The 19,703-nt window shown below is 37.1% G+C and overlaps 1 protein-coding gene across 8 annotated transcripts in view; it reads left to right on the forward strand.

The window, feature by feature from the left end:
• Positions 1-19,703, forward strand: part of ksr2 (kinase suppressor of ras 2) — a 152,406-nt gene that overhangs the window by 68,405 nt on the left and 64,298 nt on the right. For all 8 annotated transcript variants that reach the window (XM_028458470.1, XM_028458471.1, XM_028458475.1 and 5 more), the window contains one exon: positions 8,827-8,999. In XM_028458470.1, coding sequence (XP_028314271.1) covers positions 8,827-8,999 — 173 coding nt within the window. The remainder of the gene's footprint in view (positions 1-8,826; positions 9,000-19,703) is intronic.

Here is a 19,703-nt window from a genome sequence, read left to right on the forward strand (position 1 = left end):
TGTTGCTGTTGTAATCATAATTAAATTGTAATTGAGTTTAGATAATTGACTTTGTAATTGTAATTGCCATGACAAATCTATTAAAATTGTCAATTATCATTTAACACAAAACTTGGGAACCATGATACAGTTCTATGTACAGTTCTACACATATGTAGTTACCAATTATTAAAATCTGTTAAATATCATATACTGACACAAAAAAGGCTCAGACGCCCACACCAAAAATATTAAAACCTATATTTGTATTGATTAGGAAGCCAAACAAGGTAAACATTAGATAGGAAATAAATTAGATGATAGATGTGTTTTTAGTGTATTTTACAGCTGATTTTGGACCAGTTATCATAAGAGATGCTAACAGAAAGCTAACACAAGAGGAAGGTTTACTTTTATGAGGTTATTCATTTCAGCCTCAGTAATTATGATTAATTATAATTGAACTTTAGTAATTAAGAACATAATTGTAATTGACTGAGGATAAAAAAAAAGTAATTTATTTGAAATTGGAAAAAATGCTGCCCACTGTAATCGTAATTGAATTTTATTTGAACATGAATAACTGAAGAGGTAATTGTTACTGAAAAATGTAATTGACTCTAACCCTGCTTGTAACCTCGCTATGCCATTAAATTGTAGTCAGCCCACATAAAGTCATGTCTTTATAAAAGGATTACATTTGTGTACTTTGAGAAGTTGACTAAGATGTCTTGGGGGAATGATAAACTTCCAACTGCGTCTTCAGATTGTGACATAACGTATTAGTTTTGACTAAAAGACGTCTCAACCATTCCCACATTTGCTAAGTTTGTCCTCCCTTGTCCTGTCTCTCTCATATTCCTATCCTCATATCTCTAATTTTAGATCTTTATTTTAAACTTTTCATGTGCTGAGCAGAGGCACGCAACCCAAAAAGATGCTTAAATCACTGCAGAGTTGAGAGTCCCCTCTTCTGCTTGCCTGCATTCACAAATGAACCCTTTTCAAAACCATCACTGGGAATCCTCTCTCCTCTCCCGGCACTCATTTGATGCCTACGTCACTGAGCATCTATAAGTGATTCGGAAAGAGGATAAAGGGACGTTTGCGGGAAGATGAATGGATGAAGATTAGTATTAAATTGCAACACGTGGCCTAATCGGAACAGCTTATAAGAACTATGTGGAAGTGATAACCTGCATTCTCAAAGCAGACGATGGAGGGGAAATGTGAGGCTGGTTTTACGGGTCAGATTTTGTGACGCAGTTTTGGGAGAAAGTGACAGAAATGGAGTCTGAACTTTTCATATATAGCAGTACAGTCTGGTTATTAATGCAGATGCCCTATTTTTTATTTTTACTTCATGCTCACATTACCCGTGCCTTACACTTTTGTTTCTGCGCGTGCTTTCATTGAGGTCTACTGAGTTTTATCCTGTTTATGCATCTTGTTTTTTTTTTTTTTTTCATTTATTGTTGGACACCTAAAAAGATTAATTTCCCCACTTTGTATTCAGAAGATGTTGAACTTTGGCCAACATAGAGGAAAGGCATCAGAATTACCCAAACCTGTTCTCTTTCTTTCTAAAGCCTCCTACTTTATGCAGATGCATAGATATCAGTGCAATCATTCTCTTGTTAAAGGCATAAATATCATGGATTTGTTGGGTATTTTCTGTTGTTCGTAAGAATTTCATATTTTCATAGCGCTCCGAGATGACTATTGTTGTAATTTCGACTATATAAATAAAGTTAAATTGAATTGAATAAAGACCGCCTGCAGGTCCTGCTGGACTCTATGAGATAACTGTACTTTATCTAGGGCTGTCATGTTTTTACACATTATTCCAGTGAATTATTGTTTTCATAATATTTAATTTTAAATTAACATAAATAATTTGAGTTTGTGTTTTTAAACCAGGAAAATTCAACACATGGGCTCTGTGATTAGATATTCCAGGTAATACCCCTTTTAATGTGCTTTAATTGCATATACAATATGCTCTGATAGGACTATAATTTAAACCATATATCAATGGAAAAGTGATATGTTTTACATCTTAATTCAGAATCAAGTCTAACTGTTGCCAACAGTTGTTTTTCTTAGAAGACCGGGTTTGCATATGTTTTTAGCTCGAAGAAATTGTAGATTGAACAATAAATTTGTGGACTTTGATCTGTATGGGGCGTAACATGTTTTTCGGGGGCTTGTCCGGGATGCGAAAATGTTTTTACAATATGTAGGAACTGGTAGGAACCACCCTCCATGTCAATAGGTGGCACTGTAGTAAAACATGGCTCCAAATGTGCATATCAATTTGATTGTGGATCTTTTTGTCGCAAAATAAACATCAGCCATTATTTTACCGCAACTTTCAGTTTGTGAAAACAACAAACAGGAGAAATCATTGTAAGAATGATGTAAAGCTGCTTCTATGCTACCGTCTATGAAACTCCAACATCCCACAATGCAAGGTACGAAATGTCAATAAACCGAGTGTTTACAGAAGAGATCAAAACAGACTTTTAAGTGGCAATTTCAAATGTAAACTTTCTTCAATTTATGCTTTTACTGAAAAAAGCTGAAGGGTCAACAGAGTAAGAAAAAAGCAAAAACATGTAACTTTCCTCATAATTCTGTCCCAAAAATGTTATTCTTTCAAGTAGCCCATTTGGTAAAACGATCAAACCAACAAGACCGTTGACGAGCAAACATATTTTGCCATAAATCAACCACTTCAAATATTCCTCATCTGCTCATTCATCCACTGATTGTTACTGTTGGGTATGAACATGTTTGGCTGCATATGAGTATGTTGTTAAATTGATGTTAAAGTAGCTGTAAAAACCTGCTCGCAGAAGAAGTTAGACATTTACGACATGCTGATGATGAATGAGCATCTGTTAAAAAAACATCTGTTCTGGGTTGTCCTGGGCCTCACACCATTATGGAACAAAAGTAGTTAGAGGCAGGATAAATGTTCTGCTGGTGAACGGGTCATGAGAAATATAGCGTGAAGCAGGTGGGAGGGCAAAAGCTTAATGCCTGTAGCAGTTGCTACAACTATAACATTAGGCTGGTGGTGATAAGGAGAAACTTACATTGTGTGTAAACGCACACTTTGTGGTTCGATGAGTACAGGCTTGTTTGCTTAAACAGACACGAGTGTGCTGCAGTGGGAATATCATGCCATAAGTACGTGGAAGGATTTTATTTTCACTGCACGTCGTTGGTAATTGAGCTCCTGGTTTGAGCTGACATTTTAACCTCTGTGAAACTACAGGTTACTGTCTGTCACAGCTTCAGCTATTCCAGAAAACAAAGAAAACCAGAGGTCTCAACTGGGGGGAGCATCCAAGTAAAAAAAACCTTACATATCGAGAAGTTTTAACACAGATACTTTAAATCATATTGTTCATTATCTCTTCGGTCCATAAAGCAGCTTAGAAAGAATAGAAAAAGACACATTATTAAACTTGCGAAAAACCAACGCTGTTTTTAGTCCAAGCACAATAATTCAGTACTAATCACTCAGCATACATTTAACGGCAAAAATGGAGAATATCATCTCCATTGGGAGCTGCAGGAATGTATGAATGCTTAAATAGTTTCTTTTGTTGTGGTTAATGCTCAATATTGAACATTTGAGAAAAGCTTTCCCCTCGGTGATTACCGATGCAGATTTTCAGTGCATTTTCATGATTTCCATTTGCCAAGAACAATGACTCCTACCTGTGCTGATTACAAAGTAGTTATGCAAAACTGTGTTTAAGCAGAATCCCTCCCTTAAGACAAATACTTGCTGATTCAAAATCGCCCTCTTCATTGGTATCAGTTTGGTGCTTGTGGAAGTGACATTAGTTGGAGCATTCACATTTGAATCATTATCGACCGTATATTTGGTGAGGTTTTGTAGGATACCAAATGTTTAATTATATAATGGTGGGTGGACCATCATTCCCCACATCTCCGGGCTGGCTTTGTACAGCACGGGTAAGGGTGGATCCCATTTGAGCGACTGGATCTTTGTGGTTGGGTTTTGAGGCCTTCAGGATGTCTAGGGTTGGGCATCGTTTGGATTTTAACGATTCTGATTCCGATTCTCAATTTCGATTCCTATTCTAAACGATTCTCGATTCCGATTCTTTGAGTTGTGCAGGTCAACAGGTCCATACGGTGGCTGGGAAGTGTCAGGTGAATGCATTTACAGAAACGAACACAAATGCAAAAAGGTCGCAACACGAATGCAAAATGGCCACAACGGAAGTGTTTCCGACGGACCGGTATTATGATATGATAGCCTAATATGAAAAATATAAGAGTATCCTAATCAACTTTCACTTACTTTCATACGTGTCTCGATGTCTTCTTCTTGTTCTTCTCTGTTCTGGTGGGTTAAAAACATCCGCCAGATACTGTACGTGTCCGTCTGTAATACCGGTCCGTCGGAAACACTTCCGTTGCGGAAACCCGGTGGCCGTGAAGTGTCAGGTGAATGCACCGGAATGCACTTGCATTTGTGTTGTGACCTTTTTGCATTTGTAAATGCATTCACCTGACACTTCCCAGCCACCGTAGGTCCAGCTTCAAGACACCTGAAACAGATAAGAGAGAGATTTGTTCACAAATAGTCAAGTGACTTGAACTTTGAAAGTTTTCTCATTGCATTGTGGGATTTGGAGTCCTGTAGAAAAAAATAAGTTTTTTTTGCTTTTTTTTTACTATATTCTTGGATTTTTTTATTTTCTTCGCAAGATAAGGACTAATAAGTAATTCACTTAAAGTCAATTTTGTTCTTCTTTGTTTATGGTGTCCCTCGTGATATGCGGTCACTTCGATTTCGTCAGTATTCGGGTGTTTCCGTGGGATGCCAAATTATCAACACTCGCCATTGTTTTGGCACAACTTTTACTCCATAAAAACACCAGAAATGTGACTTTGGCAGCACTTTTGGGGACACACTGGCATCAGTGGTAGATAAAAACGAGTTTACAGAAATACAGAATTCACATACATGTACTGTTGGACAAACCTGTCTCGTTAAGATTCATTTAAGGGATCTGATGATCCATGACAAAAGAAGTAATGTTTTCTGCCACCTTCTATTCACACAGGTCTAGGTAATAGATTATTAATGGAATGTGTTGCCATGTACTCACTGCACAATGTGGAGACTAACCTCATGTTACATATTATGGTAATCTATTACCTTACCAAGCTCTTCTTTCTATGAATTCTTCTTACTATTTAATTCCCTCTAGCATTGCTCTCTCTGGTCATAATCAATAATTAATAGTTTTATTGTATGTACTTTTTGTATGCTGTATATGGGTTAGGGTTAACTCCATCCGTATTATCAAATAATGAGGAAAATGTATCCCTGTATGACTCAAAAATGATTGAGAAGTGAATCACTGAAATGATCCAAAGTAAGAGGAATTTGAGGTGGAGGGCCTCCCAGATAAGATCAGTTTCACTGATTGTCCTAATTCATAATTTACCGCGAGCTGATTAACAATGTGTGGATTATTTGTCTAATGAAGGACATCGGAGGGCACGCTTATTTTTCCTCATTATCCTCACAAAGTCACCTCATGCTGTCCTAAAAAAACTGCAGTGATGAAATGAGCTACAAGGAGTTTGGGGTCCTGTTGGGGTGGCAGCAGGATTTTAACAATAGTTTGACACAAGTTTGGTCACATTTGAGCGAGTTGTCCACAGTGGGCGGAGCTTGTGTTGCCATGATCTTACTTAAAGGAGAAGAGCCAGAATATTGTGACTTTAAAAATTAGTTCAAACAAAAACTGGTAAAAAAAAGGAAAAGTTTTGTTTCTAACTCACTGAAGATATTTTCTATTAATATACCAAAAAAAAGACAATTCCTTTGATTGGTAGTTTGTTTCAGATGGACTGAAGGCAGTATATGCCACAGTCGGGGGAGTGATCTATTACATGGTTGAAACTACACTGTAATTTAAAACATGGTGATAATCATTTTTTATCAATCTTACTCTGTGCTGTTTGATTGCAGAAGGAGAGGGGGTTACAGAAGTTCAAAAGCATTATAATCATCAATTCTACGCATATTGAATACAAGGAAGTTTAAGGCAATTAGGATAACGTAAAGCCATATTGTATAGTTTGTCATCTCCTATGACCATTGCTCATGTATCATTTAGTGGAAATGCTACAGGAAATTGTGCATCAATCACTGTTCCAAAGGCAATAAAGATGGCAATGATGAATGAAAAGAACGACAAGGAAAAATGTATGGCTAAGTTTAGAAATACTTCAAGGACAGAATCATTGTTTGTCAGGGAGGCGTTTAGTATTGAGGAGTTAGTTGCAGAGATGGGGCAGGAAAAACAGTCCATTGAAAAACAAAATTCGGTAACACTTTACATGAAGTTTCAAACGTAAGGCTGACATTACTATTATCTGTCATTAACATGAGTAAAGTGACATGAAAACTGTCATTCAGTGTTGTTCGCTAAATTATGACACCTTTTGCTGGATTATGACACCTTTGGAGCTATGTTGGCATTTTTGGCTTAGGTAGAGGGATTTAGTGGGGTTAGGTGTTAGGGTTAAGTATTAGGGTTACGAACAACCCTTAATGACAGCCTTGATGACACCTTATGCTAATGACAGGTGTCATGTCATAATAAAGACAGCGTAAAGTCAGCCTTATGTATAAAACTTTAAGTAAAGTGTTACCCAAAATTCAAACCCAAAAAGAGCAGAAAAGAACTCCAGCGAACAAAAACCATAAAACCAAAATAACTCAATTACCAACTGGTAGATCAATGACAATGCAGCAGCTCTTGCTGAGTGTTCAACCACCCCTTAAAAGTAAAGGGAATTATGTGACCGGGAACATCTTTGTAGAAAAGGGACAAACTACTCACACATACTAACAGGACAGGGTGTGAAGACTCAAGCAGAAGTCCATTCCTAACAGACATAACAAACTAAGAACAAGAAACTTATGCCGCGTTTCCACTGGCATTATCGGCTCTACTCTGCTCAGCTCTACTCTCTTTTTGCCCGTTTCCACTGGGAAAAAGTACCTTCTCCGTGGTACTTGGTGCTGCCTTCTTTAGTACCTTTTTTGTTGAGCTTCCAAAAAAAACAGATCAGGTCTGAAAATGTGACGTAGGCACAAAGTAGACACGGTCTGAGAATCATTACAGCGTAGTCATCCACTCATGCACAGAGACGAAGTATTTGGCCACCATTGGCGATCTTGTGAGGATGGCAGCAAGAAAAGTGCAATCCATGGAGTCTGGCAGTTTCGCGTGTCACGTTGGTGCTCAATGGGAACACTCAGGAAAAACAATATTGGGTCCTGAAAACGAGGTGTGCGGAGCCGTGTAGAGCCGATGCCGCCAATGGAAACGCACCATAACAGAACATGTACAGTAACAGAAGTTCAAAAGTAACTAAACCCTGAGGTTTTGGCTGATGCGCGTCTAGCCTGGAAATTCAAGAAATACCCTGATTATGGGCGGGGCTTCCAGAGCAGTTAAGACATGTCCAGCCACTCTATATGAATAACCCCCATCAGTCATTCAACAGTTGCTAGTTTTTATGGAAGGGGTGGGGTGACCAAAATGTCATCAACCTCCATCTCAGCCAATAGCAAAAATTGACGGCAATAGCAGCATTTCTACTCATAGAGTAGGTAGTCACTCTTACATTTTTTTTTACCACAAAATATTCTCCAAACTGAAATATTTAGACTAAAATCTCAAGAGTTGGGTTAGGATCAAACTAACCCCAAGTCAAGATAAAAAAATAAGAAAAAACAACCACAGTAACAAGAGAATGACAATTGTTATTTTTTGGTTAACCTCACTGTTTTGAAGACACCGTCAACATCGGTGATAAAGTTGTAGATGTTTGTTTTGTCGTCCATATTGATTTGACATACTGTATGTCACAGCTGAGATTCAGTAGAAATTAGATCAACAAGGACTAGAGTTTCTAGATAAACTGTCACAGTAGCATGTACAGTAGTAACCATTCATAACATTGTACAGTTAAAGGCACTTTTTTTCTCTACTGCATATGATTGAGAGAGAGATTTTTGGTCATGTTGTTGATGTAATGTGTTTGTTGATGATTTGAATTGATTTTACTGATGATTTTAAATGTTCTTATTGATTTTAAACCATTGAATGTGTTATCATGTAAAGCACATTGAGTTGCCTTGTGTATGAAATGCGCTATACAAATAAATCTGCCTTGCCTTACAGTCTGCATTATCCCATTCACACATATTTACCCTTACTGACATTCAAAGGATGGATTAACTTTCCTTTACATGTATTACATCTTACATCTCTGTATCTAAAGGCTGAAACCTTGCATCAACTATCAATGTTCCTGCACAAAACGTCTTCTCTTTGTTCACTATGTGCATGTGCCCTTCACCTGCCATGTTTACGTTATTATCAATATCGGTAGGATATCTTTGTGAGTAAGTTGCCAAGGAGAACTACTTATTAAAAAGAGATTTGAGTTTTGAATTTTTTGAAGGTCACGTACAAGTAAGAATCTTATCAGCGTCATGAGGTAACAATCGGTTGTATCCCTCTGACTAAGCAAAGTTTTAATGAACATACACATATACGGTTCTTGAATTTAAAGCCAACTTGGTTCTCACGAGACAAGCAGAATCAGATTAAGGTTTCCATAATCTGTTAATTCTATATTTCTCTTATGTCTTATACCTTTTCGCTCTTTAAGTAAGAGCAGATCAAATATCCAGGGTATATATATATATTGCTCTATTTATTCAAATCCTTATCCTCTGTGTTTCCTTTTCTTGTTCTTTTAACCCAGAGCCAAGAAGAAGACCAAGCCCTTGAACCTTAAGATCCACAGCAGTGTGGGCAGCTGTGAGAATCTACCCACGCAGCGCTCGCCTCTCCACACTGAACGATCCATTAGATCGTTTTTCTTCCCCTCCTTTGTCCCTTCCACACCTCCAGTTCATGCTGAAACACCTTCTGCAAGTGAGTGATGCAGATTTTAAATACAAATGATGCTTCTGATGTTTACGTTATAAAGTAATCCATTATTTATTTAAGAGTTGCTGCTTATTTTTATAAAGTAATGACAGTGAATTTCATTGTGAGGTTGTACACAACATCAAGTTGAAGAGATTATCGGCATTCGTGATTAAAAATGTGTCCGTATCATATCTTCAAAAACAAATCGGTTTGGATTTAATAATTTCCACAATCAATCTCTGTCTTTATAGAAATGCTTACATACAGCTCTGTCGGAAATCGCAACAAACAAAGAATCAGGTTGCGCGATAACGACCGGAGGTGGTGTGTTGCTGCACATTGACAGCCTTCTTGGCCAATACATTATTGGCGTCCTGCGGAAGCCATTAGACTGAGAAGGAGATGGGGAGCGACACAGACTCACAATGTAATGGAAGCCTTGTCAATGAGAGGAGTGATGAATGGTTGTCAATCAGTGTGGGGAATAGTTACGGACCGCGAGCAACCGGTATGTGAGGCACTTCCGTGCATATTGGTTGGAAGAAGCATGACATGGAATAATGACACATTATATGCATGAAAGGAGAGACGGGAAAAAACAAGCGTAGTTGCAATACGAGGGACTGATGTTGGAAGAAGTGTCAGCACTGATGTATGTGAATTTTTACATCAATATACATGTTGGGTGGAGGTTACAAAGATTTATTAGTTTGAAGTTAATGACCTTTCAACTTGTGGGTCAGTGGGCAATTCTTCACGAGGCAATTAATGGGGACAACAGCTGTTACAAGTAGTAAAAATAATCATTTTGCTCCTGTTTTCAAGGTAGGTATAATTACTATTGTAGTTTGACCTGAGTTGCTTTAACCGTGTCAACCTTGTTCAAGTCCCTAACAGTCATATGTTGATGGTATGGAAAACTAAAGTACCCAGAATAGACATAATAATAATACACTAATAAACAACAAATGATTGAGACACAGAGGCAAACTACAATGAGCTCATGTAAAGGATTTTCAATATTTGTGAGTGGTGGAAGAAGTTCCATTAAGAAAAATATAGTTTTATATCCCAAAAAGGAGTAACCTTTATACTATAAAATAAAGCAGAGATCAGATGATTTTATTACCTTCCCACCTGCAGTTATGGTCCAATAAAAATAGTAAAAGAAAGTATTTTTTTTGATTTCAAGAGACTGTCACCCAAGAACCAATGCATATATCTGACTAATCATTAGTGATTTGAACAGTCTATGTACATCAAATAAAGTTGATTACTGAAGGCCCAAACATGTTTAAATTTGAGGGGCTGGCATGTCCACCAGATATGATGTATAGCAGATCTTATTGTATATTATGAGAGAGTATGAGGAGCTCTATTATTATACCAAATTTCAGTTTCCTATGTGATGTAGTTCCGGAGATATTGGAAGCTGAAAATGGTTGAACAATATAAGGACGAGTGAAAATCACCTATTCTCCCGTCTGGACTTAATCGCTTTTTTGCGCGCCTGCAGTTACGCACTTCTCTCCTACACGTATTCTCCGGTCCAGGCTACTGACATGCCAAAAAGCACGTATGTGTGAATGAAGGCGGGCTGAAGGAAAGGAGGTGGTGATGTCATTTTTTTGGGCTGTCTAGAAATCACGGAACATGGAGTTTCCAACACTTGTAAATGTCATTGAAATCCGTGAAAATGATAAAGTTCACTTTTAATTTGAAATGCCTTCATTGATAAACAATATAACAGGTTGATTTGATCAGATCATTGATCAGATTATTGCAGTGTGACTGAGTCACAGTTAACATCTCTCTCCTTCAACATTATCATCATCATCATCGCTGTAAAGCGTGACTGAGATGTTGGAGATATGAGGAAATAATCCGGCCGCAGAGCGTCTTGCTTTAATACAGAGGGATGTTTGCAGTGAAACAGAACTATTGGCTTCCATAATACACAGTTTAAATATAAATAGTTTAAAGCAACCTGAGCTGAGCCTCATTAAAATATGTGTGGGAACAGTTTGTGGTCCATCCTCATCTGCATATGACAGCTTGTTTCACTCTGTAGCGGATCAAACTGTGACTGGACATAGTATGAAAACTGTTAAATCACTGTGACCAACGTGGACAGAAGTCTGCGAGTTTTAATTAATCGCGCAGCAGCAGCTGAGTGATCACAGCTGCTGCTGCGTGACGCATGAATCCGTGTGGCTTCAAATGTAACTAAGTCCATATTTCTAGTGCAATACAATGTTTCATGTTTTATGTTATGATTCAGTCCTGTTTATGCAGACTGTAAATCATAACCAGCGACATCAGAATTTTAATCTCTTCCCGTTTATTGAACCAGTAAATGCGACCATTTACAGAGGAGCCCATGAATGATTATGGTACCATGAGGCAAAGAGGCTATTTGGTGCTCTGTCTAATTAATAGTCCTAGAGGTTTAGTCATCTATAGTCCTTGTGAGGCAGCTTCAAGTGTTAAAAACCCGCTTCTCAGGAAGGAACAATCGGCGCCTCTTACATTCATCAAGGGCTGGTAGTGACGCAACAACGTCAATTTTGATCCACTCTCGAGCACTTCTCTGACGGAATTCTCCACCCGAGAAATCACTACAATGACCTCTCACAGAGCGCAGACACAAAAGAACTACAAAAGAAAAGAAAAGCCCTACAAACACCATATAATTATTGCAGTTAATGGCCAAACTGCCCCTCAATCAAGGCCTTTTTGCATCCCAGCCGAAAATGTATTCTTTACAGGAAACAGGTTTTGTAGTTGAAAGGATGAATGACTTTATTAAGTTTGTTGAATAAATAATAGTGGACGCTTTAGTTTCACTTCAGTCACCTTTTCGGTTCTCCAAGTCTTATTTTAGGACTAGCATGCTCGCCTTAGTGTGTCAATATTTGTGTCCGTGCTTGGCCGCTGAACCAAGCTAAACATCCTCCCCTGGTCTATGTTTGGGGATTAAAGGTACCAGTGCCATCTCCTACGTCATGGCCGTCCAGCCAACAGCATTATCACTCATCCATCAAGTCATCTGCATCCAAACAGGCGAGGGATGCTCAACGCTGGCTGAGTGAACCAGGACCAAACGCTGTCTGCTCAGGATGAGTCAGTGCCCAGTTAAAGTTGACACGTCAGCGCTTTCATGAGTGCTTGTTTGGTTTTTTTCCTCCTAGAGAAACTGCTTGTGGAAGCCCAGTCGCAACATGATGGATTACATAAATAATTCAGACTGTGGAGGTGTATCAGTCTTCCGACTCAGTTTGGAACATTCCTCAAGCAGTTTTGTTGGAAAGATGTAGGAAGCCAGTAGTATTATTTACAAAACAACACAGGAATATACAGTATTGCAGTTTTCATTTAGGAATAATCCTCTCGAAACCATGAATCTCTGTTTATTGATGAGCTGAAAAAATGGAGTGTTAGATTGAATGTTTGGAAGCATATGGATTCTCTGGTCAAATATTTACTTTGCCATCAAATTGTTATCTCATAATCTCACATTTATGGGACCATAACATGGTGACTAGGGGTGGGTATAGCCAGGTACCTGGCAATACGATACATCACGATATTTTATGCCCACAATAACTATATTATCACGATACTGCGATAGTCGATATGTACGTGGGAAATCTCATCCATACATTACGATATCTGTGTCACTGAAGAAATTCACCCCCAATTTCCACAGGATGCGGGTCCACTGCGTTACGTCTCCGCCACTGGAGCTTTAGTGTTTGTTTGTTTCCACGGGGTCCGGTGCGCTGCGTATCTGCTCCGTTCCAGCTGCGACAGTCCGTAGTCCTCCGGCAAAGACACGCAGGACTTGTACTTCTGGTGGATGCCGGAGCATGCAGCAATTCAGCACAAAGCAAATGCAGTGAAACAGGAAGTTAAGCACGTACTAAACATTAAAACATCTGGTTACTTTTCAAAATAAAACACTTCAGATCATATTTCATCATATTATCTCTTCTCTGTTGGCTGCAGCTAAAAAATGGGGCTAGGACAACAAAAGCTAAACTATATTTGAAAACCTTAAAACATGTAACAAACAAAAAAGCTGTGAAACTAGATAATGTAATATATACTGCACATATGTCTGAAACCCCTTTATCATTATTTATTTATCTTTATTGATTCATGTTTCCTCTCCTATCTCTCTTTATTTATCTTTTTTCTAATTATTAATGTCATTCAATCTATTTCCCTGGCTCTATTAACCACATAAATGCCCATCTGTATCTGTACTTGTTTGTGAATATTGCTGCACTTTATTATTATATATGTAATTTTAATTCACTATTAAAAAAAACCCCAAAAAAACTTTAAAACGCTATCTTTAACTGCGTTCTCGCGCAACTATGTAAATGTCGCGAGAACTCCTCGGTCTTGTGACGTCATTCGGACTGCACCGTGGCGCACTCAAAATGCAACCGGTGGGGATTACCGGACAGTGGACAGCGGAGCAAAACCAAATCGGAGCCGTGGGGCAGCGGAGGCGTATCCAGTGGAAACCCCGAGTCAGAATTTATTGATTGCACTGAATCCATTTCACAGGATTTACAAAACATTGTCAATCAATTTCACATGAATGACAGCCAAGTATTTACTGCACAGTGTCTCTTCTAAACACACACTGACCACAACTAGTCACATGTCCTTGTGTTATGTTTAAGTCTTTAAGGGAAGACTGATACAAAATAATGCTTCACCAAAATATTGTTAATGGTGTTTGTGCAAATAAACTTTAAATAATTAAAAACCAAATGAATGCAGAAAATACTCATTTCAGTGTTAGTATTATCAGCTTCCCTGTAAACATGGAAACATATCAGTGCTGATTAACAAGCAGAATGAACTGCATATAAAAAATAAACGTTTCAGTCAGTGGATTATAATATAAAAAACTGGGTGATCTATGAACACATGGGCACACTTTTTAACTCATACTTACCACCTTTGTAAAGTTTAAATTAAACCTTCACTGCAGACTGCTAATACATTTCAGTGCTAATACTAATATCAATTAGTTTTTCGTAAACTTGAAAACCTGAGAACATTCAGCTTGTGCTTGGTACTTAACGTGTGTAAAAAGGAAAAAAAAAAGGAAGGAAAAAAAATAATCATAAATAAATAAATAAATAGATGAAAAACTTTATATTCGGCGCCAGTGTATCAATAATGTACCGCAAGACGAAATATCGCAATATGGCATCGTATAGAAATTTTTGCACACCCCTACTGGTAACCAAAGTCAAATATTAATGAATAATTGTAAGTTTATATCTAATACTCATTCATAAACTAAGTCCATACCATGCAAGTCATGTTATGTCTTTCTGAATAAAAAAAACTACATAATTAGGGCAGATTTAAGGCCACTGATCAAATGTTTTTGCTTTAATACAATAAGCTCCAATGTTAAATTTAATGTTTTGGTCAACCTTAGACAAAACACAACAAAAAAAACTATTAGGGACAGAAAAACTTTATTTTAATTGGTGGTAAATGTAGTGTAAGCACACAAAAAAAAATCCTTAAAAGCTTTTACATTGGACAAAACTGCTACTATTTGTTTCAGTGCGTTATTAATTTATAAGACTAAAGCTGCAATAATCTTGCTGGCCCACTAAAGTTTGAGCTGTTTCTGGATGAGTGGCTTTGTCAAACTTTCCTGACTCCCAGTTTCTAAGGGATTCTAGCTGAAATGCTGTTGCACCTGTGCTGGAACGTCTCCCTGTAAAAGTTCCAGTAACTTCAGATTAAACTCGATTAGACTCGATGTTATCACCACCACCTGGATGGGAGTCACGTCCTGGGAGCAAAACCAAATAAGAAGATGTGATGTGAAAAGTGATGCTTACCTCCAATTGTTGGTCTCATATTCTCCTGATTCTGAACATTGATGGATGTAAGCATTAACCGGTCATATATGTGAATTTGCACTTATATTCCAGCTTATAATGCACTTTATGGTTTACTTATCACTTCAAATGAATCTGTGTAGCAAATATTTTAGAGGTAGCGTGAACAAATCTGACTTTGTGGTAATAGCTGCAGGAGAAGACGTTTTTTAGTTTGGGTCTCATAGATCAATAAATTGAAGATTTTTGCTCGAAAAAAAGATGTAAAATGTTGAAATTGCCACTCAGCAGTTTGTGTTGATCTCCACTGTCGGACTCAGGGACATGCACAAGAATTCCCTTGTACCTGTTCTTTTTTGGCATGTGCATATGGCAATAAAACTTTATTCTATTCTGATAAAATGTAAGAAATTGCAGTAATAATGGAGTAAAAACTGTGGCTTCCAGACCGAATTTTGATATCAAGAATTTCTAATGACACTAAAGACATTTTTTTTTCTAGAATTAGTTTTTGATCATGTTTTGTATAATGTATTAGAGTTTTTAAAATAACAGCATTAGGTAACAGTGTTTTTTTTTTTTTTTTTTTTTTAGTAACGAGGTAATTTAACTAATTACTTTTTATGCCGTTACAACGCCGTTAACGTTGCTGAACGTTAAATGCGGTGCGTTACATGCACTGGTTGAATAAACTGTTATCTGAAAGCACCCCAGGATTCATACACAGCTGTAGTGAGGAGGTGGGTTAAAAACAAGGTGAGCGATTATGATTGGCTAAGGCGGCATCATGTTCCCTGGTAGCCAATCAGAGCCAGTGTTTTTACACGTGCCAGCACACGCGACACACACACACACTATAGATTTGATGAAGCAGCAGAGATGGCGAGCGTGGAGCAGTCTGATGAAAAGTTGTCATTTTTAAGGTGGCGATACAAACACTACTTTAAATTAATTGTGGTCAAAGGCAAGAATGTGCATATGAAGTGTACATTATATCCAGGAGTGAAGACTTTGTCCACATCTGTTGTAAGCAACTCAAATTTAATGAAGCACCTCACAACGACACACGCATCTAAAAAAAATCTGAATTCTTTGACATATTGCAACTTTTTTTTTAACAGTAACGCAAATAGTTACTTTCCTTGGTAATGAGTTACTTTTATTATAGAGTAATTTAGTTACTAACGCAGTTACTTTTTGGAACAAGTAGTGAGTAACTATAAATAATAACTTTTTTAAAGTAACGTTCCCAACACTGGTCACAAGTTGTGCCAACTCAGATATTTTTTTCTACTGCATTTGAAATTAAATTAGTAGAACTACATTTATAATTGACAAAATGAAAGTATAGAATACAGATTGTATTTTAATTTGAAAAAAAAAATCCCTTATCATTTTTTACATTTGTCTTAATTACTAGACATTTCAGGTTTAAACTCCTGTCAACCACATATGGGGTCCCGACCCAAAGGATGAAAAACACTGATCTACGGGATTCCACATCCCACAATGCAATGCATGAAACTTTTCCCACAATGTCAATAAATCAAATTTTTAAAGTGGAGATCGAAACAAAGTCAAGTGGCATTTTCAACCTTTTACCATTTTTTTTATTTCAAGCAAATGATCTTTGATTTATTGATTTATGGGGTCGATTCGATTTAGTTTTTTTTCTCTCCAGCAGTGACCCCCTTTTATTATCAAAATTTTTCTTCATCTAGGATTAGTTTTTGATCATGTTTGTGTTACTAAGTTATAAATACAGATCAGCCAGGATTACTTGCACCAGCTTTTTATAGTGCATTTTATTTGAAATAGATACATATAATATTTGAGAAAATGAAAGTATAGTATACAGTTAGGATTGTGTTTTAAATAATCAAAAAAAATATTGTTTTTAATCAGTTATTTTGTTTATTTATTTTTTAATGAATTGCTAGACATTTCAGGTCACCCCATTTGAATTCCAGGCGACCCCACGTGGGTTCACGACCCCAAAGTTGAGAAACCCTGTGTTAGTGTTAAGAACTGAACATGATTCACCTTCAGCTCCATTCATTCTCCCACTGCACAATTACACTTTATGGATGGATTTTTCTATCTACAGTTACTGTATGTACATATGTATTTTAATTATTTTTGAAATAACTACCATTGTTATTATCATACTTTTCTTTCTTTCTTTGTTTTGAATTTTTTTAATCTTTGTGGTATCCAGTGTGGACGGCAAAGTAAAAATTTCTTTGTACAGGGAAACATGTTTCCCTACTGTGCACATGACGATAAACACTTTGAATCTTTGAATACATATTGTAAAATTCAAAATATGCAAATATTGTAATGTGGAATTAAAGTGACTTGCATTTTTCCAATGAGCTCTTATCTTTAATACATTGTTACATATTTCTTTACATTCTTTTAAAAAACAGGTTATTTTAGGGTGTGCTGTGCGTGCATGTTTAGATATCGTGGCATCATTTTTCCAAGGTTAAGTGTTCACGGAGGCACTTCTTTCAATGAACAGCTCACCTCCTACACCTCAGGCTGTTTTAGCTCGCACAGTCGGAGTCCCGTGTCACAGCTTTGATGACGGTGTCTTGTGTCCACCTTCAGCCTGAGCTCCACTTCTGGCATTAGACCAGTACACAAACCTCAGCATGTGCAAGAAAGCGTTATAGCATCAGGGACTAAAAAAGTAGGGAAATAAAAAGAAACTAAGTGTTAGAGTCTGGGAGTGTGCGCAGATCTAAACGCTTTCGTCATTGAGCTCTCATCTTATTTCTATACGCGCACCAGTGACATCACCCACTCACTTTAACCTTGCATAGATTATTCACAATTGCGTCACAAATGTCCCCTAGCAACCGTTATAGTGCCAATACAGATAGAGGTACTCTGGAGTTGTTAAATCAATTAGGGCTGCACCAAACTTTATTTGATGTGAGAAAGAGATACATAAGTAACCTCCTTCCAAGAACATCTGAGGTGATATTAGCATATTGATTTATGCAGGGGGATGGGTGATATTTAAGTTTTTTTTTTTATCCATGTCTGGAAGCAAGAAAAACATCTTTAGTGTCATGAGAGAGTCCAAGTGTCACTAATGCTACTATGTAATTAAGACAACAATAGATTCAATACTTCATGTACAGTAAGTATGGCAACCCTGAGCTGAAACCCTGTTAAATTCAGTTAAACAATTCCTACAGTGTCAGTTTCTCCACGATTCTAAACTATAGATCTTTTGCCAGTGGGACTTAATTTACTCTATAGAGGGCAGAGTACAACTGCCATCTTATAACTAATGAAAGCCTGCAGTCGAGGTCATACATAGCAGTCGATATGGAGGTGGATTAGTCAGTAGTAACAGTGGAGCTCACAGGAAAGTGGAACATTCAAAAGTTTCTCACTGGCTTCTTCCCTTTGTTGGCTAAACTACTTTAAAGCTACTGGAGATGATAATTTTCTATCACAGATAAATTGATTTGCTCGAAAAAAGATGTAAAAGGTTGAAATTCCCACTCGAAAGTTTGATTTGATCTCCACTGTTAACACTCTTATTTTTTTAATTTTTTTTACTTTGTTTGCACATGCTGTCATTCAAGATCAACACTACAAGAAGTGCAATTTTTTTAAGACAGCAATGCATGTTTTATTATTGCAGTTAAATACATGAATTTATTTTATTGCATAATTGTGACCATCACCAGCCCTCCCTATGGAAGGGTAAGAAACACTTTATTAAAGGGAGGATATGAAACGAGAGGGTAGTGTTAAACCTAGGTGAGGGGGAAGGGAACAGGGTAGGAAACACTCCCTTAATGACATTGTTGGAAAAGTTTCGCGCATTGCATTGTGGGATTTGGAGTCCTGTTAAAGGATGCATAGAAGTTTCTTTTTTTTTTTTTTTTTACTTCATTCTAACTGTGATTTCTTATGTTTTCTCCCCCCAAAACTCTGCCCAAGTGTCTTCCAAACCCATTTGTGATGTTTTCACGAACTGAAAGTTGCAACCAAAAAAAAAGTAGATGTGTATTTTAGAGCTTATACGGAAAAATGTGAATTCAAAGCTCTCATGAAGTGATGTGATATTACAGGAAATACCGGGAGCAAATTTCATCAGAAATGGATTTAAGTGAATCACTGTCCTACTCGTCTGGCAAAAAAACCCATAATAAATCACAGTAAGATTGAAATGAAAACACTTTTATTCTTCCATCTATGGGATTCCACATCCCACCATGTATTACGTGAAACTTTTACAATAATATCAATAACAGTGGAGATCAAAACAAACTGTCGAGTTGCAACTTCAACCTCTTACATCATTTTTTCAAGCAAATGATTTTGATGTTAGTGTTAAGGCTGATTAAGAATACATATTGTAAAATTGAAAATATGCATGCATTATAATGTGTAAAATTACAGTGTCTTGCGTGTATCTAAAGCAGCTGATTGACCATGACAGACTTTGCAATGAGCTTATTTATTGAGCCTGTGATTTTAACGTTCTCCATTTCTTTTTGTTTTTAAAAAATATTTTATTTTGCATTAGTCTACGGCTAGAAGAATCCATGTTATTGTGAAATAAAAAAGCTGTGGTGCTTCACTTTGCACTTTGCGTGTAAGAACAATTTGAAGTTTCTTGCAATATCTTGAATGTCAAGCATTTGGTCAAAATTCGGTGAATTCGCAACTAATTTTCTTGTCATCTGTAATGTAATTCGCCTCAATTTTATGGGATATTTTAGAGAGAAATTTCTAGGTTTTAAAGAAAAACTGTGATTTAATATTACTGCAAATAATGTAGTGAGTACTGGAA

The sequence above is a fragment of the Gouania willdenowi genome, chromosome 9, assembly GCF_900634775.1.
Source record: "Gouania willdenowi chromosome 9, fGouWil2.1, whole genome shotgun sequence".
In the NCBI taxonomy this organism is placed as follows: domain Eukaryota; kingdom Metazoa; phylum Chordata; class Actinopteri; order Blenniiformes; family Gobiesocidae; genus Gouania; species Gouania willdenowi.